This window comes from Neopelma chrysocephalum, unplaced genomic scaffold, assembly GCF_003984885.1.
Source record: "Neopelma chrysocephalum unplaced genomic scaffold, ASM398488v2 Primary Assembly neopelma1_43, whole genome shotgun sequence".
In the NCBI taxonomy this organism is placed as follows: Eukaryota; Metazoa; Chordata; class Aves; order Passeriformes; family Pipridae; genus Neopelma; species Neopelma chrysocephalum.
This window is the reverse complement of record NW_020897702.1, coordinates 7,668,798-7,683,347: the sequence shown is the minus strand read 5'-3', so window position 1 is coordinate 7,683,347 and position 14,550 is coordinate 7,668,798. Positions and strand designations below refer to the sequence as shown.

Here is a 14,550-nt window from a genome sequence, read left to right as displayed (position 1 = left end):
CTTATAAAGTCATGTGCCTCCAGACAATACCACTGGTACCATGAACAGACTAATTTCTTGAATAGGTTGACTGATAACACAGCTGAAATCTATAACAAAATTAGTTGTGGGCATTTCCAAAGGACATTACCTCATGCAAAGATTTCATCAATCTTTTAAAGATAAACATTCATTTTATTCAGGAAGATGAAAGTAAAACAAAGACTTTGCAAGTACTCTGTGTAAGATGAAATTATCATAAAGGATAAAAGGTATAGTCAGTTAAGAGTAGTTGATACACAGGGTTTCTTTTTTTTTTTTCTAAGGTGTCCCAGCTGCAACAAGACTACCAGAATTAGTACTATTTAAAGCTGTTCACTAACCTGTGACTAAAATAAGCCAATGAATATCCTCATACAGGTCATCAAGCACTTTATTGTCAATTGAACCTGATGCTGGTGAGGCAAGTAACTGCTGCTGATGTCTTTGCAACTGACCATGGAGCCTTGTCACTCGGTCTTCTAACAAACTGTGGACAAATAACAATAAAATAACTTCACTGCTTTTAAATTGTTTCGGCCAAGTCAGGCTTTTCATACATGATGGCTTTACTGATTTGCATTCATGACTATTTTTTTTGTACTTACCTTGTAAGAAGAGGTATACAGTGTTCTGCAGCAATTCTCCCCAGCATGCCTACACTGGCCAACTGGTCACAGAACTGGTCTCTGTCATCTTCCTGCAGCTCACTTATTTCTTCTTCTTCCCGAGAGGCCACACCATTGGCAGTCTGGTTATTTCAACAAAATTAGAAGCAACCAGTTAAGAGTCATACTTGTTAAATTTACCATCATCATAGTTTTTTGCATTATTTTGGCACTTTCTTTCAAGGTGTTTTGCATGGATGAACAACGAATTTGTACTAAATTAGACACTGAAGAGTTAAACAGAGTCAACAGGGGTTCATATTGTTTTAAAATCGGCATTTCACAAACTCATTAGCAAAATGTCACATACAGTTAATTTGTCTATTTGCTACTCTTTCCAATAGTGCTCTCAAGTCAAAAGATTCACTGTGAAAAGAGTCAAGAATAGGACTTATGAAAATTGATACTTGTTATTAATAGTATAAAAGAAGCTAGTCAATAGAAAGCAGCTTCTTTACATTTTATAAATCAGCTCTGTTGTGCATCCACTGCTAGAAGTGTGATATAAGGTACTGAATTAATCTGGCTCACAGAGATGGTCTCCAAAACCAATGATCAAAAGATTGCTGAAGTACATTTGCATTTCAAATCACATATACAGCAAACCAAGAACCATTTAAAATACTGGAACTTCCATGCTTTTTCCTATTCATTAGTCAAAGATATTGTTGTCAGTTGTTTGAGATCTTACATAAATCATGTAATAGGTAGTATTTTTCAAGATGAAATGAAAATCATCTCTTTTATTAAAGATTTTCCATGACCTACTGTTTGAAAGGAAATAGTAGTTTAAAAAGTACTATTTAAAAATAAAAAAGTACTTTAAAAAGTAAATGCTATAACCTCAGGAAAACAGAAGACTAATAATCATCATCATCATCTCAGTTTTATTTTTTGCTGATGCAAAGTTGCACTGTTCAATTTCTCACAGTTTATCTTGGTTGCATTATAAAACTATTTAAATAATAATGAGATCTTATTCCTTGGAGAGATGAACCATGACACGCAGAAACTAAGTATCAATATTAAAAGTTTTCAAAATCTCTTGAATAATCATAAAATTTATGCAAGTAACAAAGCAAAATATAAGAGAGAGAAAGCTATCAGTCTGCTTTATTTCTACAGAGATCCTGGAAAACTGAATCCACACACAACTCCTTTTACCAAGTGCTTCTAACCCATGTTTTCTTTATGTAACCCAGCAAATCATTCTCTTTGGGCAACTTCAAAGTTGCAGCTGTTTACTGAAGGGTGAGCCTCTGCTCTCAAAGCAGGGATTGAAAGTTCCTGTTACTGCTTTGATATTGAACAAGAAGCATTCTAAAATGCCAGCTGTGGCTTTTAAAAGGTTACCCATGGGATAAATGACTTATCTCATAGAATGACATGAATTAACCTGTGTATACCAGTTATGTCAAGACCGCCTGATATGAATTCAAAGTTCTCTTGTGAAATATTTCTCTTGGTTTTGGCACTGTTATTACCATCTGTTACATATTGAGATAACAGAATTAGGTTTTTTTATACACTGCTTTTCAGAATGAGGTATCTTGGAGATCTTTGCACAGCATCAAACTAAAGAGAGATTTTATATAGTTACTGAATTGAATCTATGCAATAATTAATTCATCTAACTTCTACACCCAACTTTCAGCATAAGAATCTATTTTAGAAAGATACAGACTACTTGCAATTATACTAATCTGCTTTCTTTCTCAATGGCTAAAGAGATAACCTAAAAGTACATCAAGTATCTCTAGAACAGTCACCTGTTCAAAAATTCAACCGGGAATTCAATTTATCCTATAGGACCACATGATATTCCAAGTTTCTTCTATCCTGAGCATAGTCAGCCCACATTTTTTCAGATATTTATGCATTATACTTTGAAGGAAATGTATGGGAGCTAACAATCATAAAAAAGGCTTTCAATTTCTTCACTGAGAATTTTGATCAGGACTCTAAGGACATCCAGAGAAGGATGGTCAAAAGTTTAGTCACTGTATCTGTGGGAAGAAAGCAAGATACACATTGATCTGAGTTACAGGTTTACTTTTTTCTATTTTTTTTAAGTGATTTCCAACTTTGCATTTCTTTATTTTCTCTTTAGAATGTGAGAAACAGACTGGGAAATGACAAATGAGTAACAAATTCATTAATTTTTTCATTTCCAAAGTCACAAATAGCAATTCTACACTCGCTGCCTTGAGTTACATAATATATACACACCAAAAGACATGGGCTAGTTACTATATGTCATCATCAAAATCTACTAGAATGAGGGCTTACCAAATTCCTTGTGCCATCAGGAGCAGCTAGATGGCACTGAATGTAGGAATTAAAGACTTGAACAGCATGTTGGGTAAAGAAACCTTTATGGAAATGTTTGTCATCTTGTACCAAAGTAAGCCAAGATTCCAGCAACTTATCATATGCCTCCATATACACCATGTCATCTTTGTCAAGCTGTAAGAGATGAAAGAAACAAATCAAAAATCTTATTCCTAAGCTAAACCACAGGAACTTGCTTATATTCATTATTAAACAGATGTTCTTCTACTCTTGAAACAAAAAGAAATCAGTCACAAAACCCATCTAAGGATAGGCTTTTAAAAAACTGTCAGTGTGTTTAGCTGTTCCTCTTCATCTGATGTTGCATATAGATTTATATGTATTCCACTACTACTGAAATAAAGAGACAGAAAAGGCAATGATTCTCTATTTCACAGGAAATTACTGCAAGATTGCCATGTGTTCAAGAAACCTTACTACAGGTAGCCAGTTTTGATGAATAATCACAACTTCTCATTCTATAAGCAAACCAAAAAACAGTGGAAGTGCCTCCACCTCCAATTACTTGGTGTATTTCAACTGATGCTTCATGTTTCTAATTATTCATATGTGCTTCTACGTAGTACTTAAGTTGCAGAAAGAAACAACTTATATGAAAAATAATGTCCTGGGTTACAGGCAGACTAAAAAACCCAAACAGCAAAGAGGCCATTTATTTTAAAAGTATTTTAATGTAACTATCAACTTTTTGTCTTGATGTAAAAATTGAACTTTTGTAAATATATCCAACCTCAAATAACTCCAGTGTGACTGTACAGATAAACATGCTGCTAAGACGTTAAACTCCCTCTAAGAAGTCTTCTCAAGTTTTAACCAACAGGATGGCTCACAGAAGTTACTTTCAGATAGCAGAGCTTAGTAAAATGGTTCATTGATGAAATAAAGAGACATTAAGGCCTTAATCATGCTCCAGACACAAGAATTCCTGACTTCCAGTGAAGTTACAAACATGGTTGAATGAACAGGCAAGGAAAAGAAAACACTGGTTGATTAAGAGGAAGAACTGATATCACACTGAAAGTGTTTCAAGACAGCTTCACTGCATCATTTTGTAACTGCAAAGTGGTCATATTTGCATAAGTTAAAATATGGGACACACTGATGCAATTGCAAAACCAAAAGCTGAAGATGACAAGGAGAGAGGCAAAATTGCATTCAACACTAACATAAGTCACAAATTTGGGAAGGACAACATAACACATCTTTTTGAAACTTGGCTAAAGGTCACATGAATTTACAGACAGTCATTCAACCCTAAAATATTTTTACATGTATGTAATATATTTACATCTATTAACTTACATACAACTTTTCATAATTTATAAGAATCAAAAGCATAAACAAATAAACACACGTCTTTATGAACAACAAAATATCCTCAAAATATATCCAATTCATTTATTTGAAAAGGTAATAAAGAAGATAACGTCATGAAGAAAAATTATTTTAACTCTAAGGTATTCTCATAAGCAATCTAGGACTAATATGCCTCTATAAAGTACATGCCCAATAGTAGAAAGATTTTATCCATATTGAACCAATATGGTCCCAAAGAAACCTTACTAAAAATCCCAATCCTAATTTCAGATTACCTACAGCTGAGCTACCAAAGGTCCTACAGATAAAGTGTTGTGCTGTAGACTGGAGAGCTGAATCATTCTGATGGATCAGAACTCAGATGTTCAAGAAAGGCAAGATAAAACCAACAAAGTTAAAGCAAAAATGCTTAATTCCTCTACTACAGGAAACAAGAAGAAATTTGGTCCTTCTTCCTTCACAGTTTGCTGACCCTTTGAAGAAAGAACACTACATAAAATTGTCAAGCAGCAATAAGCTAGAAAGAGTTAGAAGCACAGCAGAGAAGACCAAATTCGGAATGATCTCTGCCATCACATGATACTTGAAAAATATCATGAAATAGGAACAATGCATTGAGATTCAGTTTGAGAAAAAGAAGCCTTTGATATAATTTCTTAAAGTCAAATACAATTTGACTTTTCATCCAACATCCTGTTCATACTCTTCACTAATTCAGATGGACTATTTGATTTCTACTTTTGCAAAAGCATTAGGTGTTGAGCAAGGCGGAGCATAGCTGTGGACAAATATTTTCTCTCAGACCTAGTGCCATTAAAGGAAGAGATTACTGGTCCAACTTGCACCATAAACTAACTCCCAGCATTGCTGAAGCTTACTCTCCTCCCTCCATTAGCATAGCTGTTCAGGCAAATGTTCAAACTTCCTTCAGTCAATCTCTCCAACCCTAAGCGGCAGGTTAATGCAAAACAGTTTGAACATGATATTTGGATTGTGGGTTTCCCCCTTGGTTGAAAATCACTATTAGCTGCTTTGAAGTGGTTTGCATATTTTGATTCAGTGCCTCCACGTTTTGACAGTTTTCATAGCAGGTCTTGAGCAAAGTAGATTCCTTGTCCCTGATGGGCTTTCTGCTGTGTTCACATGATACGTTCTGCTGGCACACAAAGTGGCAGAAATATGAGGAAAACAGCTTTTTTAACCAGCAAAGCTTAAGGAGTATGCCTGCCTGCCTTCTGCTGCACTTCGTATTTCTGAAAAGCTCTGAGAACTCTACTGAGCCCAACACACATGGTATTTTATATATCAAAAAGCTCTTAATTGTGGACAGCACATGAGCTCACAGAAGGTATCACTACACACATTCTAAGCAAGAAGCTTGGGGAACACATTAATCATGGCTGGGACATTCCTAAGCCAAAAGATCGTTTCCAGGGATGCAAAATAGTACTTCTACAGGCACAGCACACATTACACCATCAGGACTAAGTTAGCAGTAACTTGAAAGTCTTGGTAGCACGCCTAATTGCTCATGCACTGTTAAGATATAAGCATTATTTTTTGGAAGGCACATCACTACAGAATTCTGTATCATCCTGAAAATCAGAGAAACAACATGAAGTTGAGATACCTATATGAGCACTAACAGAACAGGAGAGGTGAAAGTGTAATGTTTCTCTTTTCACAGGATGATTTAAAGATTGAAGGACAGTGAGAAAATTCCCCCAAACAACAATAACAAAAAAAACCTCTTGCATTCTCTTGTTTTGATGTTGCTTAATCTGAGAACTTTTAATACTGACAGTAGTTTCTTCAGCAAAACCTATGGGATTAAATACGTGTAGCAGCCACAGTTTACTAGGCATAACTAGCTAGTCATTTCCAAAATAAACTTCTTACCAGATAGCATACACGCTATCGTAAGATTTTGCTAAGAAATTAAGTGTTTTGAATGGCATTATGTTGAGCACTGTTTTCATTAAATATGATTGCTTATTCTAGTCCTCAAGTAACAAGAGGCTAACTGAGGAAACAACATCCCTTTAGTCCCTTGAATTTAAATGACAGCTGCCTGTGGTTTTTACTGAATCTTTTCTATAAGGGCTTCAGGAGCATTCCTAAACGTATCAGTGAGCACCAGAACACATGTTCAGTGTTCTACTAGCAAATCCCAAAAGCAGAGCAAAATTTGACCAATAAGGTCTGGAAAGTAGCTGTATTTCAGATTCTGAATTTAATCACCAATTTTTTGATTAAGATATGAAAAAATTTTAAAGTTAAGTGAGCACCACGCCAAATGTAATACATTTTAACCTTGCAGTGAAGAGATAATCTAATGCCCTGCAATGAATGCTAATTAACACACCTGTGTTCTCTAGTAAGGAAACATGTCTATCAACTTTGTAACTAAATACTTCTATAATTATTTTTAAACTCAGGTAATTAACCTCAGTTATTATACCAAACGAGCAAAAAAATCATACTTTCTCATGTTAATAGGGAAATATTTGTTAGTATCTTGATGATCTCATTTTATATCTACATCCACTGCATATAAATAGCTGAAGTGCAAGATTATTCATCTTAATTTTTATGGGTTTTTTTCCCTTGAACTAGGTCTCCTGAGGGGTTTTTATTTTTGAAGCAATTTTTAGAAGCAGAAAACTTGGACTTCCCCCCAGTCTTAAGTGTTACAACCAAAATTTGAAATAAGAGAAAAAAATCCTCTTGGTTCCTGTGCTAGATTTGTACACACAATTACCATTTGAACTGTGTCAGTGATGAAGGCATGATCTGAACAGCTTAGAAGTCTGGGGTTAACAACAGATCTTAATCGCTACATTCACTTAAAACAGAAACCCTGAAGCAGAACTCTTGACAGCAGTTAATTTGCAGTTTGTCCATATGTTCACATAGTCATTTTAAGCTTTTGGGACTGTAGCTTGTCTACTACCTACAACAGTTTTCAGAGAAGTCCTACAACAGCAAGTCAGTAATATTTAAGACTTCAATATTTTTAAATTAATCCATTCTTTTTAAAATTAAAAAATTAAGACAAGTGCTTTAAATCAAAACAAAGTCTGAAAGATGCACAAAGTGTGTAATTTTGTTCATTATATTGTGTGAAATAAAAAGAAAACTCTCTCAGAAGGGATTTCAGAAATCTAGGACAAAACCACTGAATTCACAACGGTTATTAACAAAACAGCCAAATTCTCCTGTCACTTATGCTTATCGCAAATAGAGAGAAACAACAAAGATTACCTGCTATTTGCAGCTACTTACCACTTCTTCCAAGGCAGCACTTCTTCCAAAGGAACAGGTGAGGTGTGCGAGGCAGTTAACAAATGAAGAGAAAAGTTCATTTGGAATGGCCGTTAAAATATTGCGAGGAAATACAGTTATCAAGTTGCTGATAATACTGGAAATTCCCACTGCTTCAGAGTCTTCTATTTCAATTCTATAGATAGAAACAGCAGGTTTTTGCCATTAAGAAAAATGCTAAAAGGGAATAGGTTTTGTTGATACACTTTCAATCAATAAATCTACTTCATATTATGTAAGCACCACCTACTTAAATTGCCTTTTCTTTCAACAGTACATACAAATTATACTCAGAAATAAGCAAGCCATACCACTTTGCCACACAGATACGCTACACCCCAAACTGAAGATTAAAAGATGCCATCTAAATTTAGAGAGCAGGCATACATACCCATTGATAGTATTCAGTAATCCCTCAATGAAGTGTGCCAGGTAATCAACTTGTGAACCTTCATCAGGAAAGACTGGCCCGTGCAAAGACGCCAGCTGTGCCAGGCACTGTAATGAATCTTGGGCCATATCTGTATCTTCTCTGATTTTTCGATGTACCTTTCAGGAAGTGAGGTAGTTAATAATAATACACGAAAACAGGGTGTTCTTACAACAGTCACATGGCTCTCAATCCAAAAGAGCACACACCAAAAAAAGCTTACTATAACTTCCATTCAGTGCAAAGATTTCTACAACTCCCTAAACCATGGCAAATGTCAAGATTGTGACTCAGCTCACAAAATCGCAAGCTGTGAGTTAGCTCACTGAAACTAACATTTAGTTAAGGCTCACCTACATCTTGAAAATTGAACTGTCTACTGAATATTATGTCTTAAAGAGGGAAACAGATGCCAGCCAGTCAGACATGCTGCTCCTTCTAAAAACAGCAATAATGACAGTCATCTCTATTATGCTAACTATGCCTAGGCTATAGAGTCTTGCTAAACTTAGTCAACGAGTTCAATCAAGATTATATAGATGCTTCTGTAGCAGAGGTAAACACTGAAGACATTTACAAAAATGAATGCATCACTTCCTTGGCAACACCCTCATGTTATACAAGACCAACAGTAATCTTCCTGTATTTCTGCAAACTGTTATGTCATTACTTCTGTTGTTGACACTTTCTAGATTAAAATCTTACTATTTCAACAAACATATTCTCACATACTTATCTGAATCGTCAAGTATGGATTTAAAGAATTTTCTTAGGCTCATGCCTCCTATTTTTTCACATAAGATTTACTGAATAAATAAAGAAATATAGAGTAGTTTTTTCAGCCAGAACCAAAATTTAGTTAAATTATTTCAGCAATATTATATATAAAAGTACAGTTAAAACACTAACCATTGCTCTGTGGTGTTATAGTTGCAAGTTCACCCAACTCATAACTACTTGGATTAGCTGCAGAGTTAATCCCTGAAAGATCAAACTAGCAGGAGAAACAAACCCTGCAACAGAAATACCCTTCCTAATATACATCCCACACGAGGCTGAGATTAGAACTGGAGGCACTCACTTTAACATGGCAGTCCAGCCAACTTTTGCAAGGTTATTAAAATTTCTCAGATCAGATAAGTGAATAAAAATTACTACCATTCACTTACGTTACTTCAAACAGCAAGCTACTACTACAAGCCTCAACCACTGCAAATCAGGAATCTAAAACCAAAACAGAGAGCATACTGCCCTGGCTAGTGTTCATTGAAATACAGGCAAGCTTTGGTTACTATTAAGTAACACACAAATGTACTAAAACAAATCTGTATATTATTCAAAAACTTTTTTCTTATCACAAATAAGTAACTGTAAACCAATCAAGGAAACAGATACCTAACTTTGACAAGTTCATACTATTAAATGAGGAAGGGTTAACGTGTAAGCCAAAAAGTTATTTGCATGTGGAGGTTCACAGCTGACAGTAGCAACTGTCTGGATAGTCTAGACAGCTGTTCAGATTGTGTGTAGCTAAGAGTTCTGCCAGTGATTTTTTTCACCTTTTCAAAACTACTGGAACAGATACATTTTTTCTTTTACTGCAAGTTTTAAAAAAAATTAAATTTATCAAAAAATCCTATAAAGTAAGGACAAATATCCAAACGTACTGTCAAGCAGCACTAGAGTTAAATTTACATTGTCTAATAACAACTTTGTCCAAGTTTTGAGCACATCATTTCTCTGCTTTGCAAAAATGAAAAAAGCATGAGAATGCTGAATTCTCAGGTCCCAAGAGATGTAATGTAAGTTAAATTGCATAGTAAATGAATTTATAAGTCAATATATGTTGCTGCTGCAGTTAAGCCCTTGCTGAGCAATAACTACAAACTTCTCCCAACAGTTGCACAAAGAAAACAATACTAGTTTTATCAATTTTTAAAACTCTAGGGTTTTTAAGTTATAGAAATTGAGTATTACATTCCCCTCTCCCAACACTACTTCTTCCTCATCCCTCTAACTTACATTCTATTTTAACTTGTTTGGATTTACTTTGTGCTGAGGAAAGAGGTAGAGAATTCTGTATGCTGAAACTGGCTAGAAAACTACAACTACATTATTTATTTTCAGCTGTTCCCTTGAGTAAATGCTTTAAGATCTGCAAACACAAACTGCTCATTTGATCTTTTCTGAGAGCCCTTACACCTTATCTGAAAGATATACTCTACTACTGCTCATCAGGCTTGGTTTTGTCTGATGAGAATACGTCCAGAAGTATTAAATGTAAAAAAGTTTAGATAACCATAATACCTTTTTTTTTAGCTAATGGTTATCAATTTAAAACAATTAAAAGGCAAAATATATATTCAGTAGCCTAGGAAAATACTTCTGTCTGCTTTGATAAGCAAGCTGAAGTTAACAGAATCAGTCCTACCTGATGCAAAAGGAAGAGTCCAACAATACAGTTTTAGAACAGGAAGGAGCTGCTTTCCCTGTGGTCTGGACTATGAAAGTTGAAGAAAGAAACTTACTGTAAAGAAAAGCTCCATAACTCTGCTGTCCAGGAGAGTCTCGCGCCAGGATTCTGTTGGCTTTAGCATCACATTTTGTGAGGATTCAAACATAGCTATATAATGTCTGCCCAGTTATCTGGTGTCAAGGTCAACAATAACATTCCTACTTGGCTTTAAAAAAATCCTAGATACAACAGGATCCATTCAGAAAGAATGTAATGGAAACAAACTTTAAGCCTCTTCACATACACAGCATAATTCATGCATGAGGCCAAGGAATAAAAGGTATTAAGTATTGAAAAAAAGAATGCTCCAGGAATGTTAGATAACAGTTTGATCATAATTATGAGACATACCATAGCGATACGATCACTTTGATAAGCAGGGTGTCTAATGCAACACAGTGAGAAGGGAAAAAAGCGACCGCAATTAACAGGTGTTAAAATTTATGCAAAATAGGAAATAATTTTCTAAAAAATTTTCCTGGCAGCTTTTAAAAAGGCCTTACCATAGCTAAAGATAGCTCATTGAAATCTATATCCTATTTTTCTAAATAGCCAAATATGCATCACAGAATGCAGATCTGTTAGCTCTGCATGAATCTATGTTTTCTAATCACACTGAGAACAAAAGCATAAGACAGCACAAGGCATCGTCATATTAAACATGTTTGTAAGAGATGCACGTGAAAAAATGAGCACACTGTGAAGCCATGATTTTACTGCACTCATTTCAGCTCTCACCACGTATTTTGGCATAACTTAATTTACAAAATTCTGCAAATGGTCTAGTACAGAAAAAACAGAGACATAAGCAAAAACATTTAAACAAGCAGGTTCAGTTCTTTGTCAGTCTGGTCACGCAGAAGAGTGTTCAAAGATTTCTGGAAGTGCTTCCTTTTGAGACACCACCCAATCCGAGTAGTAGTAAAAACGCTTTAACTCAGCAACTTATGTTTTATTTGTCTTTCTTAAACCCTACATTATCCTCCTTGATCCCTTTCTAACCCAGCCATCAGAGTAAGTAACAGCATGTTCAGCTGCATGTAATTTACTTACTGGTAATGAACCGCATTAATTTTGTACTGTAAGTAATCAGGTATTATAAAAAATGTGTATAAAAACCTATTTCTATGCCCAGAAAAAAATAAATTCTACAATAGCATCATGCAAGAAAGTAGACCCCTTAACTTTTGATGGGTTTCGTTTGAAGGAATAATATTTAAAGTAAACATCTAGTTTAATAAGAAGAATTGTGTCACAACGTAGGATGGACACTTTTAGTTTAGTTATATGTGTCTTCTGAGTTCTGCCACAAAACAAAATTCCTAACAAAACTGTGCAAAACCACATTCCAAAAAAGGGGCTTTTTCCACAGCACAGTACCAAGTGGACCTTCACTGGTGCTATGTGTCCAGAACTTCTGTCAGCACATTATACTGCCTAAGAACAACCAGAGATTTTCACATTAGTGTAAAACAAAACAAGTTTCAGTGTATGTTGAACCATACCAGATCTGCATTCTTTCAAATGGAGAAAAACTAAAAATTACAGAACTTTCTATTTACTTCCCTCTGAGACAGACGCAATTTAAGTGATCAAAAATGGTTTGGGGTTCTCCCCAGTGGAAAAAAAAAAAATTAAAATATGGGCATGAAATTATCACAAGCAAACATGCTTTATCAGGAGCAATATTACAAATTAAAACTAATTTTACCTGGCAAATTAAGCTATGCCTTTTTTTCCTTCTCATGTGGAATGTTTTAGTCAAAATGGTATTTTAAAATTGCTTACTGACAAGAATGCCCTTTGCTGTGAACATACCAATATCAGAAGACAATCATAGATACAATATCGATCTCTTAAAAAAAATTTGCTCTTCGCTACGTTGAGCCCACAGAGGGGATCAGCTACGAAACACTTTTCATGTGGAATGAAAGAAGGGCTAGTTTGCTGTCACTATTTTAACAAGGCTCACTATTTAGCAGCCCTATCCTGTTATTTTTAGTCCTGTTTCTCATGCTAATGGACTGATGACACATCTGACAATAGGAGATTTGTGGGTAAAAAATCTGTTCACTGAACATCACAAATTATGCCTCCACCTATCAATGGAGATCTTCAACCCATTTTCCATCACGTACTAAACGTATGCAAATATTAGCAGAAATTGGCTGTGGAGATGCTTGCTGCCAAGAAATACCCCAGTTTATACTGTGCTATGGTTCAGCCTTATTAGCAGCAGTCTAGTTATGCCAAATCTGAAAAAAATGGCACTAAATTACCTAGTACATGGGTTACACAGGACAAATGCAGTCTTCATCATCCAGAATTAATTTACTTCTCAATACTTATGAAGAAACAAAAAGTAGAGTACTAGAACAACACTTTTTTTCTAAGCAGTCAAGCTTAGACTTATGATTTAGACTTTGTTATTAACAGAGATTTATGATAAGCGTAGATCAGTCTACCGTGACATCCTGGAGAGTTCAAGGGTTTTTTTATTTGTTTCTAAAATGAAAAACATTTGTAAACCACTTCTGGTAATAATACAAATGCTTCTAACATTCCTAGTTCTACTGAGGAATTATTAACTCTTACTACAATTCACGCTGAATGACATGGAAATTCAGGTTAGGAAACAGCTACCAGAAGCATATCAACATTTCACCCATTTTGCAAGGTTTAGGGCACTGATTCCTTCAGAGAGTAGAATCTTCTGCGTGAATCAGAACAGATAATTCAATAATGTGAACCAAACGCTTTTGAAAAGCATAAGAATATAACTAGATGCCTTCACGTATGATAAGGCTCATATGCTCACTGTTAGTGTCTAGAGAGGAAGAGAAGACGACCATAACGTTTAAAGAGAGATTTTCTTTTATCTTTGCCTAAATTTATGCATGTAGACATTATGCTTGGTTTTGTTTCATAAGCTGGAAAAATACGAGTAGTCTTTTTAAACTTACAAATTTTTAAAACTAATTTAGAAAACAAAGTTCGAGGTTTTATGTGCTTCTTGGAGAAACATATTAAGAAAAAGAAAATAAAAGACCAGCAAATGTGGAGTTTTCCTCCCACTCTTAGCCTCTGTCCCAGGAAGGGTCTGATCAAAGCTGAGATTTCTCCTGCTAGAACCCCATTCACAAATTTTTCCACAGGAGTGAAGAACATCTCAGAAATGGAGGAAAAGCTCCTGGAGTGCTAAGGTCCAAATATCTTTCTTAAAAGTTATTTTAATCACTTTACCTTTGTTGTTTGAAATATTTCTGGACAGCTTTGTGCCAGTCTTAGACTTGTATTTTACAAATAAAAAACTGCATTAGAAAGGTAACTGCTTGGAGATCTGCCATACACTGTTAACATACTGATTTTACTCAGATTTTTAAGACCTCCTCTGGCTTTCTAGCTAGTCAGCCAAGAACATGGGATGAATCCAAGGAGCAACTGCCTAAAACTGATGCAGAGGCTTGCTGCCCCCTATGGAGAAATTCTTCACAGACCTTTCCATACCTTACACTCTCAGCAAATACATGGAGCAACCAGGACAAGGAATATATGCTTAAATATTCAATTATTAAACACAAGCATTCTCAACTATCATGAGAATTAAACAATATTTTGTGTTGGAGACACTGGACTCAGATTGCAGCAACGGGGAGGAAGTGTAGGAACACTCAAGCTAATTTTAAACCTGGCCAATCCCAGAGCCTGTAGCAGTTTAGCCATTCCAGTACCAAGGCTCATGACCACCCAAGTGGATTCTCCAGTTCCTGGTACATTCTGCTGCTATGGTTATACAGCTACTGGTATGCAAGTTAATCACCTCAAGTCTAACTTGCATTTAAAGCACCTATGCACAAGTGGCTGCCATGCAGATGCAGCTTACAAGTTATAGTGGCTGCCATGCAGATGCAGTTTACAAGTTATAG

At 35.4% G+C, this 14,550-nt stretch overlaps 1 protein-coding gene across 2 annotated transcripts in view; it reads right to left on the bottom strand.

Moving 5' to 3' along the window:
• XPO4 (exportin 4) overlaps nucleotides 1-14,550 on the bottom strand; it is a 74,717-nt gene that overhangs the window by 17,200 nt on the left and 42,967 nt on the right. For both annotated transcript variants that reach the window (XM_027677191.1, XM_027677192.1), the window contains exons 7-12: nucleotides 10,638-10,750; nucleotides 8,071-8,228; nucleotides 7,641-7,815; nucleotides 2,976-3,152; nucleotides 627-769; nucleotides 363-508 (exon numbers count right to left, since the gene is read on the bottom strand). In XM_027677191.1, the coding sequence (XP_027532992.1) occupies nucleotides 363-508; nucleotides 627-769; nucleotides 2,976-3,152; nucleotides 7,641-7,815; nucleotides 8,071-8,228; nucleotides 10,638-10,750 (912 nt within the window). The remainder of the gene's footprint in view (nucleotides 1-362; nucleotides 509-626; nucleotides 770-2,975; nucleotides 3,153-7,640; nucleotides 7,816-8,070; nucleotides 8,229-10,637; nucleotides 10,751-14,550) is intronic.